Source organism: Accipiter gentilis, chromosome 18 (genome assembly GCF_929443795.1).
Source record: "Accipiter gentilis chromosome 18, bAccGen1.1, whole genome shotgun sequence".
Lineage (NCBI taxonomy): Eukaryota > Metazoa > Chordata > Aves > Accipitriformes > Accipitridae > Astur > Astur gentilis.
The window spans coordinates 24,757,923-24,776,687 of NC_064897.1; the positions used below are offsets into that span (position 1 = coordinate 24,757,923).

Below are 18,765 nucleotides of genomic sequence, written 5' to 3' on the forward strand. Positions count from 1 at the left end.
GAGGCAGGAGCCGTTTCTTCATTTACAATAAATAAATGCCATGGATGTGACACCTGCCCTTTTCTGGGCTCTCACCCAGGGATTAGACTGTGCCTGGGGATCCGAGCTTTTTACATACAATGCACAGCTGTGATATAAAGAGCCTTTTGAAAGGGAGGCTTGGCAGCTTTCCCAGAAGCTAACTGAAGGGTCCATTTGTGCCTTACCTGTGATTAATTCTTTTCCGTTTGTATTTGCAGTGGAAGGACTTGAGCCCGGCACTAACAAAACCCATTTTGTTACGCAGTTCACTGCCTCTAACTGTATCTCCAACCTCTGGGGCTTCCCTACCTTTGCAGCTGTTGACTAATATTAATTATGTGTATGCTGTTTAATCATCTAGGAGTGACCCTTTAAAGTAGCATTTAATCAGTTTTGAGGCAGCTGGCAAAAGTGAATTATGCTAGAGGACCGTAGCGGAAACACCTAGGCAAGGATGGAAAAGGTTCAGAGAGAGGGCGAAGAAAGTCTCGTAGAGTTTGGGTGCTCAGGGCTGGGGTTCTGCAAAAAGCCCCCTCTCTTGCTTCACTCTTTATCGGCTCTTTCTCGGAAGAAGGGAGCATAAACAGAGAAATAATTCAAGGGTGTTCCGGTGTGTCGTGGAAGGAGGTTCATGGATAAGTCCTCAATGGGCTTGGGGTATCCTGAGACTCCACCACTGCTGGAAAAGCTGCCGGGGACCACATGAGAAATGGGTGACTGGAAGCAGTGCTTCTGCTGCTCTGCGTTTAGCAGAAAGCTGGGTCATTCCGGCATCCTCAGGACCAGAGAGAGAAAAGATACCTTTGCCAGCACCCCTGTTCCCTGAGCAACATGGTTTTTCTGCTTGGGCGGGGAGAGATGTGTATTGACAGGCAGACACCGAGCCCAAAAAAGTGTGATTTTTCTGCTTAACATAGTGAGCTTTTGGCTTTGGAGCTTTGTGGTAGAGGAATTTGGGGGCCTGGCACACTTAGGTTAAACTGGCATTAATGGGGCTGAGCTGGTGAGAGTGACATCAATAGAGGGAAACCCCAAAGTAGTGCCTGGGACTTGAGAGGCAAAGGAAAGCAGCCTAACTTGTTACCACTGTAGAGGGCAGCCACCGGGAGGTGGTGGGATATCTCTAGGCCAGTGAGGAGAACTAAGGGGTGGGTTTTGAGCAGTCCAGAGATGTGGTGTGGGAATGGGGGAGCCTATGAAGAAGAGGCAGCTGAAGCAAAGTGTGGTCAGAGAAGAGCAAAGCTTTAGCCTAACTGCTGAATCCAACCTGCGTTTTCCCCTTGAGAGTTTGGAGCATAGCCACCAAGATGACATGTATCTTCCACAGGTACTGGAGAAAACTGGCTGTATATTTCCCAGCTATATCCAGTACCTTGTAGGACCACGTCCCAGAATGGCTAGACTGGGTTGAACTGGGTAAGCTGGAATGGAGCAAGCTCTCCCAGGGTATGTGCCAAAGTCTGGAGGAGCCTTTCCTGAGTCCTGCCACAGACGGTCATCAGACTGACATTCAGGAAAAAATAATCCTGCACTCTCCACCCAGGTCTTCACCTCTTTTCAGATCAATTGGCTAGTCACCTCTGCTCCAGCAACTTGAAAACCTTCAGCTTTGCTTCAAAAGAATTTATTAATTCCCCTCACAGCTCAAGTGCATTCACCAGGAGCGGGGAATTCCTTTAGATCTCTGCTGAAGAATGCTTTTAAGTCAGGAGACCGCTTGTATGTACAAAGCAAAGTTGCTTGCTCACCAACCAACTCTGCTGGAAGCACCGTCTCCCTCAGAAGATTCACTGTTGTTCCCTGTTCCCTCTTGCCTATCTGTAAACTACCCCATAGCTAGGTAAATATTTTTATTATATCCTATGCCAAGCTTTCTTCCCCCTCCCACAGTAGAAGATGCGCATCAGCTCCCTTTGACTGCGAATGAACGCCCATGTCTGAAAGGAAGCTGGCCTCGCTCCAGGTCTCAGCCTCGCACATCCTGGCACAATGTTTTTCAACATCAAACTATAGCGAGAAAACAAACTTCGGTTTGCTCCTCAAGTGTTGATAGCGTCGCCCACAACTGCTGCAGCGAGTTCTTACAGCTGTTATTTCACAGTCAGCTGGTAGGGTGATAGGATAAATGGGGAAGAATTATCCAGCTCGGTGCTTAAATGGGATGGATGTGGTAACCAGGGCAGCTTTTGAGCTTCCCAGTGTGGGCGCTGTGCGAAGGGGAAGGTTGGATAGGCTGGACATGTCCTCCTGTCTGGCAGAGCAATGCTGGTGCCCCAGATCGTGGACAGTTGTTCCCAGTTACTTCACAGGCAGCCCAGCTCAGCCTGCTCCAAGAGTAGGATTCAGCTTTAAAAAGTCAATTTTTTCCGCAGCCACCCAGTCGCAGGCAAAGCATCCCTTTTCTCTCTCCTCTTTGCTGCCTCTTTCTGCCTGGTTTCTTGGTAAAAGCCAGCAGAGGCTCTGCGGGGAGCAGATCCAGGGCCACAGCCGTGGAAGCTTGGCTGTGCGTGGGGTGGGGAGGGAAGCGAGCTTGCTCTGCTGTACTAGCTCACCGCTCCCCTCCCGGTGTCTCGGGGAGAAAACTTGCTGCTCTTTGTTAGCGATGACTCTAAATGAGCACATGCTTCACCTTTCTAGCCGAGCACATTTTTTTGGCCTTTCGGTGGCCTGTGTTCTAAGTATTTAATGTTATCGATGGAAGCCAAAGGTCTCCAACCTCCTCTCTGCCAAATGAGATCAGTGTCCTGCACTGGAGGTCTGAAGCTCCGCAACGCATCGAGCCGCTGTCTGTCTGATGGCCCCGCTTTCTTTGATGTGCCGATCCTAAGGTCTCTTTTCTCTTTGTCCCATCTTTGTTCTGTGTCTCGGGGTTTTTAAGCATCTCTCATGAGAATGTATCGCATCTTGAGCTAATTAGAGCTTAGTTTACACCAGGTTTTTCGCAGGCTTGTGGGCAGTCAGTGGCAAGGTGGCTTTATAATGGGCTTGTGTCTGCACACACCACAGGGTTCGTGCCCCGTTGGTGACCCAGGGAGCTTGGCAGCACCTCGCGTGTGTAGGCAGGCTCCCATGGGGTTGTCCGCATTCCCGACCCGTTCATCACGTTGTTGGAGTTAGGAGCAAGGATCATCCTCTCTCACCTGCGTGACTGGGTTTGGCCCGTTCTTCCCCAGTCTCGGTGCTGGTACACGGTGCTGTGGCTCGGACTGGTGAGTGAGACCTCCGGCGCCTAATGAGGCACTGGGAGATCAATACCCAGATCTTCCATCAGCGCATTCCCACAGCCAGCCCAGAAGGAGGAGATGCATCGTCTTTATTGATGTATATGTGTGTTTTTAAAAAGCTATTGCCTGGCACAGCTGTAGCTGGGACTGCTGAGTTCGTGGACCCACCGAAACCTCAGCGGCACAGACAGGACCTGTGCAACCCAGCAGATTCGAGAGGGAGCTGCCAGCAGCTATCCTCTTTAGTGCAGTTACTCTGCTTTTATTCACTGCGGGTAAAGGTGAGCGTTGCTCTTCCAATTATGCCTCTCCTCTCCAGAAGCTTCCCTCTGCTCTGAACCACGGAATTATCCCCATCCTCTGTTGTATTTACTGACTTCTTAGCATCTGCTGGATCCAACTGGGAGCTGCCCTGCTGGTAATCGGCATCCCCCCGGACACACTCCTCCCTGGCTGACTCAGTCGGCCGCCGTGCTTCGGCACAGCCCTTCCGAGCAGAGAAGCAATTGCTCTTTCTGCCCTGTCTGTCTAGAGCTCTCTCCCCGAGCCCTCCCGGCAGCTGAGTCACTTCCTTCTTTAAATCTGGCCTTAAATCTTCCTTTTCTCTTTGCTCCGTGATTCACTCCCTTTGTGAAGTGCTCCGCAGAGCTCGGGCTGGAAGATGTTGAACAGAGAGACGCTGCCGGTGCGAGACGTCCTCCTTGTCTCAGAGCCGCAGCGGTGAGCCCCTCTCCAAGGGCTGGTCCCTGCGTTGTGCTAAATGGTGTCGCTTAGTATCACTATTTCTCTTATCTTAGCGTTTCTTTCAGCGCTACATCTGACGTAGTACTAGGAGCCAACTCCTGCCTGTGGGCGAGCGCGTGTAATTTCCTTTGACATCGGCGTGTGCCTGTGAGGGCACAGCTCTACCCTTTCCCACCCCATTTGATTAGATTCAGTAAGGGAGTCATTACAGGATCTCTGCCACTCCTCCTCGTCCCTTGTGGGATTTAAGGAGCACTGCTGTTAGAACTGAGCTGAAATGCGCTCGGAGAAAGGAAAGCTTCAATTTCTGCTCTATAAGCCTGGAGATATTTCTAGTATAAAAACTACACTCCTCAATTTTTTATATTAAGATTATTTTTTTTTTGGTCCTTCACCTGCTTATTTCCTTGGCCTTGGACCCTCTTATATTTAAGTGCCTCACCTTTTCACAGTTTCCTGGTGTGGAAGAGGGTCGCTAACCAACAGGGTAGTTAAAAGATGTCATCATGAATTAGCTGTGTGGCACGGTTGAACTTGGCTAGACCTGCTCCGGTTATCAGCAAAGCACAGGATAAAATTTGCCAAAGCTTTTAAATCCTGCTTTCAGCTGTGACTTAGGTAGTTAAGCACTAAATCCATTTCACTACCCTTTCAGCTTAGGCGTACGAATACTCAAGTTGCTGAGGCACTTAGGAAGGTGTCCTGCGGGTGCCTTGCCCCCAGGGTCTGGGCAGAAATGGGTCAGGCCAGGGACCAGACCTGGTTCTGTGAAGGTCTGGTGGCTTCCCAGGCCAGTGCCAGTGGTGTAAAAGCACATTAATGAAACATTTGGGATTGAATGAGGAGATTCAGTGGCGGACTGTGACGCTTCAGTCACTCTGTAAGGGAGGGTCTGTTTGTGAGACTGTTGCATGCAGGCTGCGCAGCTATATCTGTTTGTAGCTCTGGTTTTCTAAAACGTGACCAACGACCGTTTTCTAAACAGCGACAAAAAGTCATTTTCCAGTACAGTAAGTCTGCAAATGAAATGAAATTGTTATTGTAAAGGAGCTTTGTTTCTGTGGAGGGGATAGGGGCTATGGAGTTTGTTAGGAAAAGACCACCTCTGGTCCGAGGAGAGGACTTTTCATTTTAACTAATTCCTGCAGGAGACATACCAATCAAGGAAATGAGAATTGCTGTTTCTAACAAATAGTGATAATCCTAAGCTCTGACTTTTAATAAAGCTTCAGCAATCACATTCTTCAGCTTCAAAACAGGCAACTCTTGAGAACAACATAACATCTCTGTTGCATACTGATCTCACCTTGCATACTAAGCTACATTGCATATATTTGTTTTCTTTTGCTTAGAACGAAGTGATCAGCCAGCAGCTCTCTGTCATTTTCACTCATTGCTATGGACCCTACCCTATTCCAAAGCTCGTTGAAATCAAGCGCAAGCAGACCTCTCGCCTAGGTAAGTGTGACTTGAAGATACTCGTTGGTTCTCCAAGGAGAGCTGTGGGAAGTCTGCATCGTTGGCCAGATGCTTGGGGGGCACAAGGCAGAGAAAAACCTGAATTTGAAAGGGGGAACTGGAAAAAGGAAGGGCCTCAAACTTAGCCTGACCTGAAACACCTGCTGAAATCGGGAGGGTCATCAGGTGCATTAGAGTGGGACCCTAAATCTGTGAAGATTTGTTTGTGTTGCTAATTAGGCTGGGATCCGAGCTTAGGGCCCAGAGCCAAACGTCTGTCCGCATCTCAAACCGCCGAGGCTGGCTGCGGGTGATGCTGCAGTGGCACAGCCCTCCCAGCCCTGCTGACAGAGCCCAGGTTGCTGTAATGCGACCGAGAGAAGACCCGAGCAATTTTCCAGGACCCTCTTCCCCTTTGGCACGAAGACTTCCCCGCACAGGGAGGGGGACGTGATAGGGTATAAATGAGCGTAGGGCCCTCCAGCATCCGTCCAGCTGCAGTTTGCTTTGGGTAGCAGAGCTGGGAGGCAGCGCCAGCTCCGCGCGGCGGGGATGGCTGGCCGTCATCTCGGCAAAGGTCGTCACGGACTTCAAAGCTTTGAATTCCCTTCGTCTGAACTCCACGTGGCTGTCTGGGAGGCTTCTGTCTCAGGCTGTCCAAAATAGCTTTATGGGCTTTACTCATTAAAAACAATATCCTTTTACTCTATTGTCGTCTTTTGTCAAAACAGGAAAATATTCTGTATGTTTATGACCTCTTCTAAACTGAAGTTATTGGCGCTTTTTTTTCTTCTTTTTGTGATTCTAGATCCCCATTTTCTTAACAACAAAGAGATGTCAGATGTTACATTTCTGGTGGAAGGAAGGCCATTTTATGCACACAGAGTGTTGCTATTTACTGCATCCCCAAGGTAAAATATAGAGACATTTCTGGGTTTTAACAAAAATAGAATTTGATGTTGTGGTTTTGCTTTTTTCCTTTTTTTTGTTTGCTGCTGTTAAGATTCTTTGAGGGCTAGTGGCCCAGTCTCCAAGTTTTTCCTAAGCAGAGCATCTCAACAACTTGATTCCAGTTGATCTGTGGGATGTTTAACAAGTGCTCCCATCACTAGATTCCTACCCAGTAAATGATCCATGCTTCTGGCCCCGCATCTGACTTCATTCCACTGAGGCACATTTGCATGGAGCGCATTGCTGCATCCAGCTCTTAACCGTAGAGGAGTCTTAATATTTTGATTCTTAATAATCATTTATCCTGTGAGTGGCTAAATCCTGCCTTGTATTGGTGTAGGCAGTCTCCAGGAAAAACAAGCTACTATGGCACAATTCATTGCCAGCATTTGACATTTTTAAAATAAAATAAAATATCTATGAAATGTATCATACTGTATCTAAAGGTAGTAATTATAGTCTGTTCCCTGTGCTCAGAAGGCTGGACGTGGGTTATCCAGCTCAACCCAACCTTAAAGTTGCTCACAAACCTTATTTGCATGCAGCTTTATAATTAGAGGGGTGCTTTTAAATAAACATAGCTGGCCCTCCATAAGGGCTTATTTCAAGACACGGCAAGGACAAGCCACTGAGTTTGGGTAGTTTGAGCAATGTGGGAATTGGTGCTAGATGTGCTGCCAACCCAGAGCACAGAGCAAAGAGATTTGCATAAAGCAACTGCAGTATCTGACCCTGCCTTCAATTAAGAAATGGGTATTTTGGTTTAGAGCGTATTGGTAGAGGTACAAGCACGTTCCAAACTCCAACTTTAAACCTACTAAATTGTGTTCATAATAAAGTTTGACACTAGTAAAAGCAAATCAATTGTTATCCGTATTTTAATTAACAAGATGCAGTCGTGATATGGAAAAGGTTACCATCCAGCAAATGCTGGTCTTGATAGATAAGCCAAGCTTTTCACTACTGCTAGAAGGTCAGATGAATTAACAAAAAGAGGAAGTACAAGGGCAGATGTTTCTGGCAGCGGATTCCCCATTTTCGCCTTCTGATCAAATGGGAATACCTGGTTTTGAGAAACAGATTCCTACGTAAGCATATGTCTCACATAAAATCTGCAATTTGTAACTTAAAATGTTGGGTTTTTTTCTGAAACTTGTGTCTGAATTTCAGGTTTTGATAATCAGAGAACAGCAACAACAACAGTTTTCTGTCCTGCCTCTTTTTACGCAATTTTATTGAGCCTGCATAGAAGCATTAAAAGTCTTAGCGTAGTTGTTTTAATATTTTGTTCCAAAACATTTTTTTAAGCAGCACAATGGACATAGGCCAAAATTTATCTACTTACTTTAAAAAAGATGTGCAGTTTTTAGATGTTGCAAGTCTTCCTAAAAGATTGTGTTGCCTCTAAGAAAAAAAAAAAGGAAAAAAAAAAATTTGTTTCTGTAATATGCATCATTACAGTATCTGAATTTCCTATGTACATTTTATTCTATTGTGATATTAGATGTATTTTTCCAAAACTTCAAATTGAAATCTCCTAAAAGAGAGGCTTCAGGAAGAAGTTCGGTTTGAACTTTATTTTATGTCAATGTCTAAATCTTGATGCTTTTCGGTGACAAATCCATTCATTTCAGTGTACTGTTTTTGCAAGAGCTGATGCTGTCCTTCCACTTTGCTGTACTTTTTCACGGAGATGATTGGGCTGGTATTTCAATCTCGCTCCTTTTTATTTAGGTTTAAAGCATTGCTGTCTAGCAAGCCCTCATCTGATAGTACTTGTATTGAGATCAACTATGTGAAGTACCCCATCTTTCAGGTAAAGTCAGTTCTCACATTGAATTTGAATGGAACATATAATAGGAACATCGTACATGCCCTGTCCAAATTAGTACGTATGTATGTGATAAACACGTAGCTCAGAGTAGTGGTTTCATGAGCACAGGCTTCACCTCTGTTCATACACTAAGCTGCAGAGTGCTATTGATTGCAAATGTCGTGCCCGACCAGATACAATAGCATGCATTTCACTTACATGGGCTATGCAGACAAAGCAGTGCATGTCAAGGTAAAGCACTTGAGTCTTTTTTCTCTTGTTGGCTCTTTCTGTATTTAATGGACAGTCTTGGAAGAGACACAGTTCATTCCCTTCCTTAGCAGTATTGTGCCGTCAATTTGTTGCTGTGAAAATACAGAGCTTGCTTTCTGTATTTGTAGCGTATACGTGTATATGCTTCCTTTTATTTGAGTCAGAGCTCAGACAGTTCCATGTATCGACTGTTACCGCTGCAGATAATTCCCAGCTGCCTACAGTAACTTCAGGCTTGCTGGAAGCCGGCTGCAGAGGGATCTTAGCTGGCTCGTATTACAGTGCAAAGCCTCCGTCACTCTTTCTCATCATCCATGCGTGCCCGCATACAGCTGGGTGAAGGTGAGGGTGCCATTGCCAGGGAAGGAATAAGGGAACCACCATTACATATGCTATATTTTCCTGAATCAATAACGTACTGAATGTACTGGGAAATACATTGAAAATTCCGAATGAATTAATCAGCTTCCTGCAAAGTGTTTGGAGCTCACCAGAAAGTCTGGACAATGGGGCTGGTGAGGGTTGAGACATTAGACCACCTGTGAGAAGGAACTGTGCAGAGAGAGAGAGTAACCAAATATATCTTGAAATCGGGAGGTTTGGGCCAGTTTTGTCTACAAATCCTTGGTGGTGTTGGAGAGCCTCAGGTATTGCCTGCAGTCTTTACATCACCCCCTGTTCCCTGATGTCTTGGATTGCTTTTTATAAACACTCCCTTTGTTTTATTACAGCTGGTTATGCAGTATCTTTATTATGGAGGTGCAGAGTCACTCCTGATTAAAAATAATGAAATTATGGAGGTAAGAGACATTTATCTTAATTGCAGTGGGAGCAATGCTAAGTGATCTGTGTACTGTTCACCCAAGGGCATGTGGCCACTGGGCAAGGCGTGAGCACTCCTGTAAGAGCCAGCAGCGCCTCATGCGGAGTGCCCAGGCTATCTACAGTCCTGCGGGAGACACTCAGTCTCCTTCTCTGCCGGTCGTCCTTTATGGTAACTTTTCCCACTATGAACTTGACTGTCGGAGAAGAAAGAGTAGGAAAATTATGGTCGTCAAGCAAACAAAGTATCTGAAATAAAAATATCTGGTTAGATGCTTTGAGAGGCTCTTTCAAAGAAATGCAAAGCTGGTGTTACCAAAACCTGGAAGGAACTCCCAGCAGCGTAGTGTACCATCCTCTCTCTCTCTCAGCCTGGTAAGTGAGGTGCTCTGCTCCAGCTGGGCCAGTCAGCTGCTCTCTGCCACACTCTTACTTTGGTTTTATTAGCTCAGGCTTACATGTCCAGAGCTATTTCAGCAGCATAAAAGCATCCAGTTTGGTTCCTCGCTCGGGAGAATTCTTGGGCATGTACCTAGCTTTAACCATGGGAGAAATCCCACCGGAGTCACAGTTCAGTTCAATTTCAAGCATGTGACTGTCAAATTTTCTGAATAAAACCTTAAGCTGCTCCCTGAGATACAGAGACTCCTTTGCCCCTTTCTCACTACGTGTAAAACATCCAGTGCCATTGTGCCCATTTGCAAAAGCCAAACCAAGCCAACTGGAGCTGACTGAGCCTTCAGCGTAGCCACACATCCATAACCTGTATGGATGTTAAGTCATCCTCTTCCCAATACTGTGTGCTGTCGTTGCCAGCTATGATCAGCCTAACAACTCCAACTGTATAGAAATAAGAGATATTTGAGCAAATTCTCAATTCAGGGAGTCATTCAGGGAGTTTTGCTGTTGACAGTCGCCAAATTATGGCAGCCAAAAAGAATATGGGACAGTAAATACTAAAATCAGAGCTACTTAAACAGCTGGTAATCATCAGCATACAGATTATATAGTCTGCCACCATGATGTTTTATTGTTGCCTACATTAGTTAGTCTGTCCCTATGACAATACTGCCCGGGGCATCCATGCAAGGCTTGGCTTTTACCAAAATACTGCTAAGCAGAAATTGGGAGAGACTCTTCTTTGGGGTACGAGTGGCCAGAGTGAAATGATTCTGATGGGTACAGGGACATCTGCAGCCGCCCTGCTGGCAGCCAGAGGATGGAACTGGTCAGGACTGAAATTATCCCTCTCCAACACAGGCAGTGGATTTTTAACTAAGCATACCTGCACTGACTTTGTGAGCTTTATAGGAAAAGGTCACTGATTCTCTATTTCACTCATAGTTTTGAAAGAAGCTCCTGAATTTCTAACCCTTTCTGAAATAAGGACTCTTAGACTAGGCAGTGCAACGGCTTTGTAGAGATGTGTGTGTTATCACCTAGGCTGTTAAAAAGCTTGTGCTGCAGTTCAGCTGGCTGCTTGCTCTACTTTTGTGACATCTCAAAACTTCTGTGCCTCAAGAATGTATGACTGATTGATTGATCTGTTGATAACAGATCTGGCCACGGTTCCTCACAGTTTAAAGTAATTACAAACCAGCACATGACTGCTTGAGCCACAGAGGCAGCTGGAATAGGATTTGGCTTTATCTTTCAAAACTGCATTTAGCAACTTGCCTTATTACAAATATGATAACAAGAAGCACCAGAAATACTCCACAGAAATCTTTGCTGCAATTCATAATTGGGGCCAGCTGGCTGCTATCACATCAGCACTGCAGATTTCCAGCACTTGGATTTATTTATGGGATTAAAGCAGAGCTTGAGCGGACTGCATAGGAGAAGTCAGAATAATGTCATGGAAGTTTCAGGGGTTTGTTCCCCAATGCTCTTGCCTAGCAGCATGAGAACCCTTTGGGGATTCACAGGATAGCTTTTTGTCATGCAGTCGTAGATGATAAGGGTCATATAAATGAACACCTTGGCCAAGAGACCTGGCTGGGTTAGGGCAAGGTGTCAAGCAATGAAGAACTCCAACCCGGCGTCCCAAGCCAGAGCAGAGAGCCAGAGGCAATGGCCTACCGTGGAAAGACAGAAAGTGAAATCCCTTTTCCCTGCTGTAAAAGAACAGAAAGGGAGCAAGAGGTGAAACCTTAGCACTACTGAAATCAGTTGGAGAACTCAAAATTTAAGCCATTTTCACCCCACAGGCTTCAGGTGATGCCCACAGTGTGCAGCGGCAGTGCAGGTAGCGTATCCGTGGGGTGGATACAGCACCGATGAGGGAGGTCAGCCGGAGTCCTGATGGCAGGAGTGCAGCGATACAGGCACATGACACTAACATGAGTGTTAATTAGGTAGTGCCCTGCACCAAGCCGGTCTATCCTGCTGTGTACCACTCCTTGGGGTCGTGGAGCCAGAGAGTGTTCCAGTGCCTGTGGCCTAGACATGAGCTTGCCGTTGCTTGCGAGCTAGAGCAAGGAGCATATGGAGACCTGACTCCATTTCCTTGAGTCTGCTGAGGTGACAGATTTGACTTTTATTGCCCCTCTAGATTTTTAAGACTGCCCAGCGTGGTTATCATCATCTGGTTTGAATTCCTCTGTGCTCTTGGTCCCGGCACTTCTGCTGACATCCCCACATCCAGCCCAGGTGCTCTGTTTTCAGCCAGAACTTGTGAAACAGTTGAACCCAAACACTTTTTCCCTGGAATTTAATTGCAGATCCCTCCTTGCAGAGTCATGTTTGCAAAGTGGCCAAAGACTCTCCAAACTGCCGTTTCCTTTTTCTCTCTCCTCCTCCCACCCCAAAGTCATGGACCTGAACAACCTGTGGTGGTCTCTCCATATACAGCTTCCGACGGTGTGATCTAGAGGGGACTGCAAAGGGTTGAAGCAACCAAGCGACCTTCTCATTCTGACTGTTTGTCAGTACTTTTGTGAAAACTGAAGCAGGGGCAGAGAAAAAAATATAACAAAACAGTAAAGAAGCAAGCTCCGATTCTGTATGCTCAGGAGTTTTGACTATTTTCTTCCTTGCTTTTTTTTTTTTTTCTTTTTAGCTTCTCTCTGCTGCTAAATTTTTCCAGCTTGAAGCTTTACAACGACACTGTGAGATCATTTGTGCAAAAAGCATTAATACAGAAAACTGCGTGGATATTTATAATCATGCGAAGGTAAAAATAACCACATATTCTTTTATGTTACGTGTCTGTTGTCATACTCATAGATCAGTTTTATGATGAATAGTGATAGTTTGTTAGTTTTTAAGATTTGTCATTTACTGGGACTGAGTGGCTAGTAGGTACCTAGCATAGTGACAGTCCTAAACCATGTAGTGTAAGAGCAGCCGTGGCAACTGCTCACCCCCTTCTCCAAGTGCTTCAAACTTAATTTGCGTGTACCACCATGTGGCAGACCTATCCCTTATCATGGCAACCCAAACTGCTGAGTTATTCAACAGGAGTCACCTACCTGAATAAGACACCTCTCTTTCACCTTCTAAGCTGCATTTTCCCATTACAATTCCCTGTTTTCTCCTGCCTGAAGCCCACTGGGTTGATATACTCAATGCTGGTGACAGCTTGTCAATATATAAAAATGCCACATTGTCAAAGTGCAATGTCTCTGAGCCGTGCAAGGATGGTAATGAGAATTTTATGTCTTGGAGAGGAGAGATTCACAGCTTCTTATTGGAATCAAATTACTTACTTAGCTTGTGAGGGGGCCTAAGTCATTAGGCATAAAAGCATGGCATTTTTTGACCTAGAAAACCTATTTTCACTCATTGATGGAGGTGGTTGCCACATTGATTAGTTTCAGTTTTTCTCCTTCTCTCATGTGCTTAGTAGTTAGACTTTCAGTTGGAAGATGGAAATGACACACCAATAGTTGCAATGACATATTTTTAAAGCATTCCTTAGATGATTTTTTTTCTGTAACTTACATGGTCTATACAAAAGATAAAACGGTGCAGCATGACACAGAGGTTTGATTGAACAGAGTAATGCTGCAGATTGCTCCAAACCCCTGCAGATCTGACCTCCATTCCCATCATCAGGTATTTCCTACAGAGAGTAGTAATGTTAGGTCTTGATGTACAGATAACATGCAATCAGTGTTTGAAATAGCACAAAGTTCCACCTATAAAATGAATAAGAAATGAGGTATATCTGCAGTTCCATTTATTGTAATAGGAAAAAAAACCAGCAGTGCAGGAATCTTTTGAAAAATATTTCATTTATCTCCTAGCTTATGTGGGAACTTCTTGATTCGTATTACTGTTACTAAAAGTAAACCGCATAATTTTGTTTTAAAATCACATGTTTTCTTTAAATTGTGAAACGTGGCTTGTTATTTACATCCTGATTGAAGAAAATTCTTACACGGAGCTTTAGACCTGTGTGAGGGACTTGTACGCTGCTGATGCTGGGACTGAACAAACCCGGTGACTAAATCCAGCTCCTTGTTTGCCTGTAAGGGCCCCAGCCTGCAAGTTTTTTGCCTGCATCTCCCAGTGGAGGCAGTGGAAATGGTATACTTGAGAGGCTTTTATGGCCAGGGTTGTGTTTGCACCGACGTGGGTAGTGCATTGCAGAGATAGCCAAGCTAGCTGTGAATGAAGTCTTAACTTCTGGAATTAGTTAAGCCACATCACCCTAGAGCTCTGTCCGCGTAGGCTAATTTACCCCGCTTCCAGTAAATTACCAGGGCTAAGCTTCATACTGCTACAGCTAGAAGGTTTCCAGCACCTGAACTCACACATTTAAAGCTAGTTCAGATACCTCTCTATTACGCTGTCTGCAGAGCAGAGAAGACGCTTCATCTTTTTGCTCCCAGTCTGTGTGACGTGCAGGTGATTAATCTGAGCACAGATCGTTCTGCCCCGAGTGCTCCTGTCACACAGTAGCTTCATTTGTTTGTTATGTGAATACGAGGTAATGCTGTGTGGCAGAAGAGGCCAGATGGTCCTGATGAGCCAGGGGAGCTCACAAGCGGTTCAAGCGCAGCTTGCCAGCCAACGGTCTGCTTTGCCATGTTGTTCTTTGAAGTGTGGAAAAAGCTCGTGTTAGACCGCTGTGAGGATGGGAATAAAGTGAGCAGGTACCGAAGCCAGGAACCACCACATCAGCCAGGAACAGGTTTTTGATTACCTTGTTCCCATTGCAGGTACCATTTCTAGTCCTTGCTATTTTGCAAGCTCAGCTGTACCTGCAGGAACTCAGGCGATGCTGAGACCTGCCTTTCCAAAGGGAGAAGTGTGAGCAGGTTGGCCCAGAGACACATGGAGCATGGTCTTTGTCATCGTGATGATTGAGAGAAAGATATGATTTGGTGGAAGCATAGCATGAAGTGAGAATAGATTTGGAAAGCTGTGGTGGAGGCCTAGGTTGTAGAACAGTGTTTAGCAGGGTGGTGAGCTGTGTAAAAGGAAAGGAGCTGTAGGAACAAGAGATTGAGACCCTCGGTTAAAGAGGTGAAGTACCAGTAGGAAGGTGAGACAATGTGGATTTGGTCTCATTTGCAATTTGAAAGCTGAACTGAGAGTATTAAAATCCTTATGGGCTTTCCATTCTTAAAATTGCAACATAGAAACATAGAATACCAGGTTGGAAGGGATCTCAAGGATCATCTTTGTGGCCCTTCTCTGGACCCTCTCCAGGCTGTCCACAGCTTTTTTGCATAGTGGGAACCAAAACTGTACACAGTATTCCAGGTGCGGCCTGACAAGCACTGAGTAGATGGGATTAAGACTTCTTTATCTCTGCTGGTGATGCTCTTGCTGATGCAACCCAGCATCCTGTGGCTTTCTTTGCTGCAGCAGCAAACTGTTCACTCATGTTGAGCTTGTTGTCCACCAGGATCCCCAGGTCCCTTTCCACAGAGCTGCTCCCCAGCTGGGTAGATCCCAGCCTGTGCCGCGCTCCTGGATTATGTTTTCCCAGGTGCAAGACCTTATACTTGTCTTTGTTGAACTTCATAAGGGTCTTGTTAGCCCACTCTTCCAGCCCATCCTGCAGGGTGGCTCTCCCTTCCAAAGTGTCCACTTCCCCACTCAGTTTGGTATCATCAGCAAACTTCATTAGGGTACACTTGATCCCATCACCCAGATCAGTTATGAAGATATTAAACAGCGTTGGGCCCAACATCTGAAAAGGCAGTCATTTGACAAGTATCACTTTAAGGGTTTCATTTTTCAAAGCCTTTGTCACTGTTCTTTACTCCCAGAAAGAAATGAAGTAACTGAGCAAATTGGATTTATAATGGTGATTGATTAGTTACCACTAGATACTAGTTGTGTTTTATATGAATGCCCCCAAACTCCCAACAAAATCATTTGGAGTTTCAAATACATGCCTAAAACACTCAGCACTTGCACAGATTGCAATCTGGGCTTCAGAACAAATCTGAAAAAGAAAAAAAAAGTACTTTATTTCCTCAATCTCATAAATATATTGAAGTAACGAATAGGGATGAGTGGTATTTCAGAGAAGAATACAGATTCACACATATGCTGTCACATCCAGGTGCAAAATAATGCACTCATAAGTTGACGAAAACTTGCATGTTGGAAATCAAGTTAAATTCATTCATTTTCCTTGGGAAGACAGGTCCTACCTAGCCCTAATGTGTATTTTCTTTTTTTCCCTTTATTTTGTAGCAATTTCCATTCTTAGTTCTGAACGTGATAAGGTGGTAGTTGGGCAACACTGCTGTGTAGTTGTTCCAGTCTGGACCCAAAGCTATGCAATGCCCCAGCAGTTCTGGCCCTTCAGGCTGCACCTCGCAGCCAAAGGTTCCTGTTTTACTCAGAGCTTGTTGCTAGCAGGAGCTGACCTGGGCAGGAGGATGGGCTGAGCACTGCTCTCCACACTTGCATGGCTTATCATTACACCCAGAGTGGAATATCACGGCTATACTCTTTGTCAGGATCTAGCCAGCGGGTGATGACTGGTACGGGTCACCCATCAAATGACCAGTACGGGTCATTTAAGGTTTGCTCATACATTTTCACTTGCACATTTGAGGTTTGCTCACACATTACAGTATCCCTGCCTATTACCCTGACACAGTGTCCAATGTAAGGGAGATACTGACCGCCCCAAACCATGTGCTCCACAAACCTCCATTTCTCCTCAAAGCATGAAACTTTGCATGACAGGTTTCTGCAGTCATATGTCCCATCCTTACTAAGGATAGCATTCGTGAAACTTGGTCTGTAGTATGTTTTCCCAAACCTGTAGTTTTAGGGTGTAACTTCGAGCATGAAATCATGGGTCTGCTGAACTCTGTGGCAAAAATCCCACCTATTTCCAAGGGAGCAAAGCTTCAGCCCCTGGAAGTTTGTTTCCTGAACAACGAGTGCTTTATAACATGGAATCGTTATCAGAATCATCAGCATAAATTACTGTTTGATTAACTCCTTCCCCTCCACACATATATATCCATAAGTGTTACTGTGCCTGTCTGAAAGGCTTACTTTGTGTGTTTGTGTGCAGCTCTTATGCACTGTATTTGCTGAGTGGGTTTTATCAGAATGGTTATCTTTCTCTAATTTCACTTCTTGTAGTTTCTCGGAGTGACAGAACTTTCTTCCTATTGTGAAGGCTACTTTCTAAAAAATATGATGGTCCTCATTGAAAACGAAGCTTTCAAACAGCTGTTGTATGACAAGAATGGAGAAACGTCTGGTCAAAATGTACTACAGGACTTACAGAGGACGTTGGCCACAAGGATTCAGTCAATTCATTTGTCTTCTTCAAAGGGCTCCATTGTGTAAAGCTGAGAAAGACGGTAAACCTCTAATAAAGACCCTGCAAGTTAAGTCTGCTGTTGCAGTTGCTTAATCCCGTTGCAGTTGCTTAAATGACTACGAAAAAAAAAAAAAATTAAAAAATTCTACTTCGCATCCAAATAGTTCTGTTTTGGCCAAAGGTGCTGTGCTGGGACTGCAGCCCCATTTGGATGAGGGAATATAGAAAACAAAGCTCCTCCGTGTTTTTGAGCAAACGGGGTATAGGAGTATCCAGTGAATCGCTGTTGTACTCAAATTCTGAACACACGCGTGTCGTCGTGGAGCTCAATGCCAACAAAAGCCAGAACTCACATCAGTGAACAGCAGAAGCCCCTGCCTGAGCAGTGGTGCAGGGAAACACCCGAATTGACCGGTTAATCATTTAAGGTGGATTTATTCCAGTGTTACACATTTAAGAACTATATCTATCCTGGAGTCCATTATCTCGTGCATTTAAGAAATGTAAGAACTGTTATTGCTGTCGAGCAAAGATCAACTGTATTAGAGAGTGGGTAAGACTGTTACAGCTGAGGAAATATACTGGCAGATTTTTAAGGGTGGGAACTTTTTAAATTGTTCATAAAAAATAATGGGGTGGCCTTGTAGTTTAAAAACTATTTCTTAAGCTTAAAATTTCATTTTCGACAGAGCTGTGTTTGAGAATCTATGTAACATGTTTTGTTTTTTTAAATGGTAAAATGTACATTGTGTAAACATATATATGATCAAGTTTTGCTTGTATTCTTTCCTAGGGTGGTATAATCTTGCCTAACAGGCTATGGTTACACCAAAGAGGTACATTACCCAGACTATCTCTAATACAGTAGTTGGGGGGCAGGAGAACTGCATGCTACTCGTGATTTGGGGTTACAAACAATGACAAACTCAACATGCATTTGCATGGTAACGGTACCTGTGAAATGTTACGTTTGTGCTTTGTTTCGCCAAGACAAATGCAATGTTACTTCTTGTCAAACTTCATTTGTGAAATTAGCATATTTTTTTATTTGGTGCGATTGGTTGTGATATGATACCCCTGGAGACCCTTCTCGAGATGCTGATTTCTGTTTGTTACAGTGAAGGGATAATAACAGATCTTTACTTCAGTAATGTGTTGATACTTTGCTACTGGCCAGAGATTGTGTCCAAGTTAGATTTTTTTAAATTATAATTAAATATGTACTATAGAATGATTTCTCACTGTATCCTGAGAATGTATAGGTTATCTACAATGCAGGTTTTGGGTGGGGTGGGATGGGGGATGTGATTTAATGTCAAGGCTTCGTTTCTTTTGCAGCATATTGTTAGCAAGACAAATCGGCTACGTGCCACAACATTCCTGATGCTCTGTCTCTGAAAACCACAGCAAGAAGTAGGCAAAGATGTTGCCTTCTCCATGGCAAAGAGACATTAATATATTTATTTTCTAGCATGCTGTTCAGAAACTGTGCCCAGTTCATAGACTTTAGAAGTTTTATTTTGACAGTGCATGTTAACCTCTTGTTCTTTTGTTGAAGTATCTACGTCAGGTGCTCTTCCATGCCGATAGCTTTTGGCATGCTCAGAGAACACAGTTTTGGCTTTAGTAATCAACACGGTAGGAAGCTGGTTTATGACTATGAGGTGTAAATCCTCCTGTGTGCTTGGTCTTTTAAAGCTTCTACA

At 44.7% G+C, this 18,765-nt stretch overlaps 1 protein-coding gene across 4 annotated transcripts in view; it reads left to right on the top strand.

Annotated features, from left to right (window-relative positions):
• Positions 1-18,295, top strand: part of ABTB3 (ankyrin repeat and BTB domain containing 3) — a 178,644-nt gene extending 160,349 nt beyond the window's left edge. For all 4 annotated transcript variants that reach the window (XM_049822331.1, XM_049822332.1, XM_049822334.1 and 1 more), the window contains 6 exons: positions 5,342-5,447; positions 6,256-6,358; positions 8,133-8,214; positions 9,216-9,284; positions 12,368-12,481; positions 16,876-18,295. In XM_049822331.1, coding sequence (XP_049678288.1) covers positions 5,342-5,447; positions 6,256-6,358; positions 8,133-8,214; positions 9,216-9,284; positions 12,368-12,481; positions 16,876-17,085 — 684 coding nt within the window. In that variant the 3' untranslated portion in view covers positions 17,086-18,295. The remainder of the gene's footprint in view (positions 1-5,341; positions 5,448-6,255; positions 6,359-8,132; positions 8,215-9,215; positions 9,285-12,367; positions 12,482-16,875) is intronic.
• The last annotated feature ends 470 nt before the right edge of the window (positions 18,296-18,765 follow it).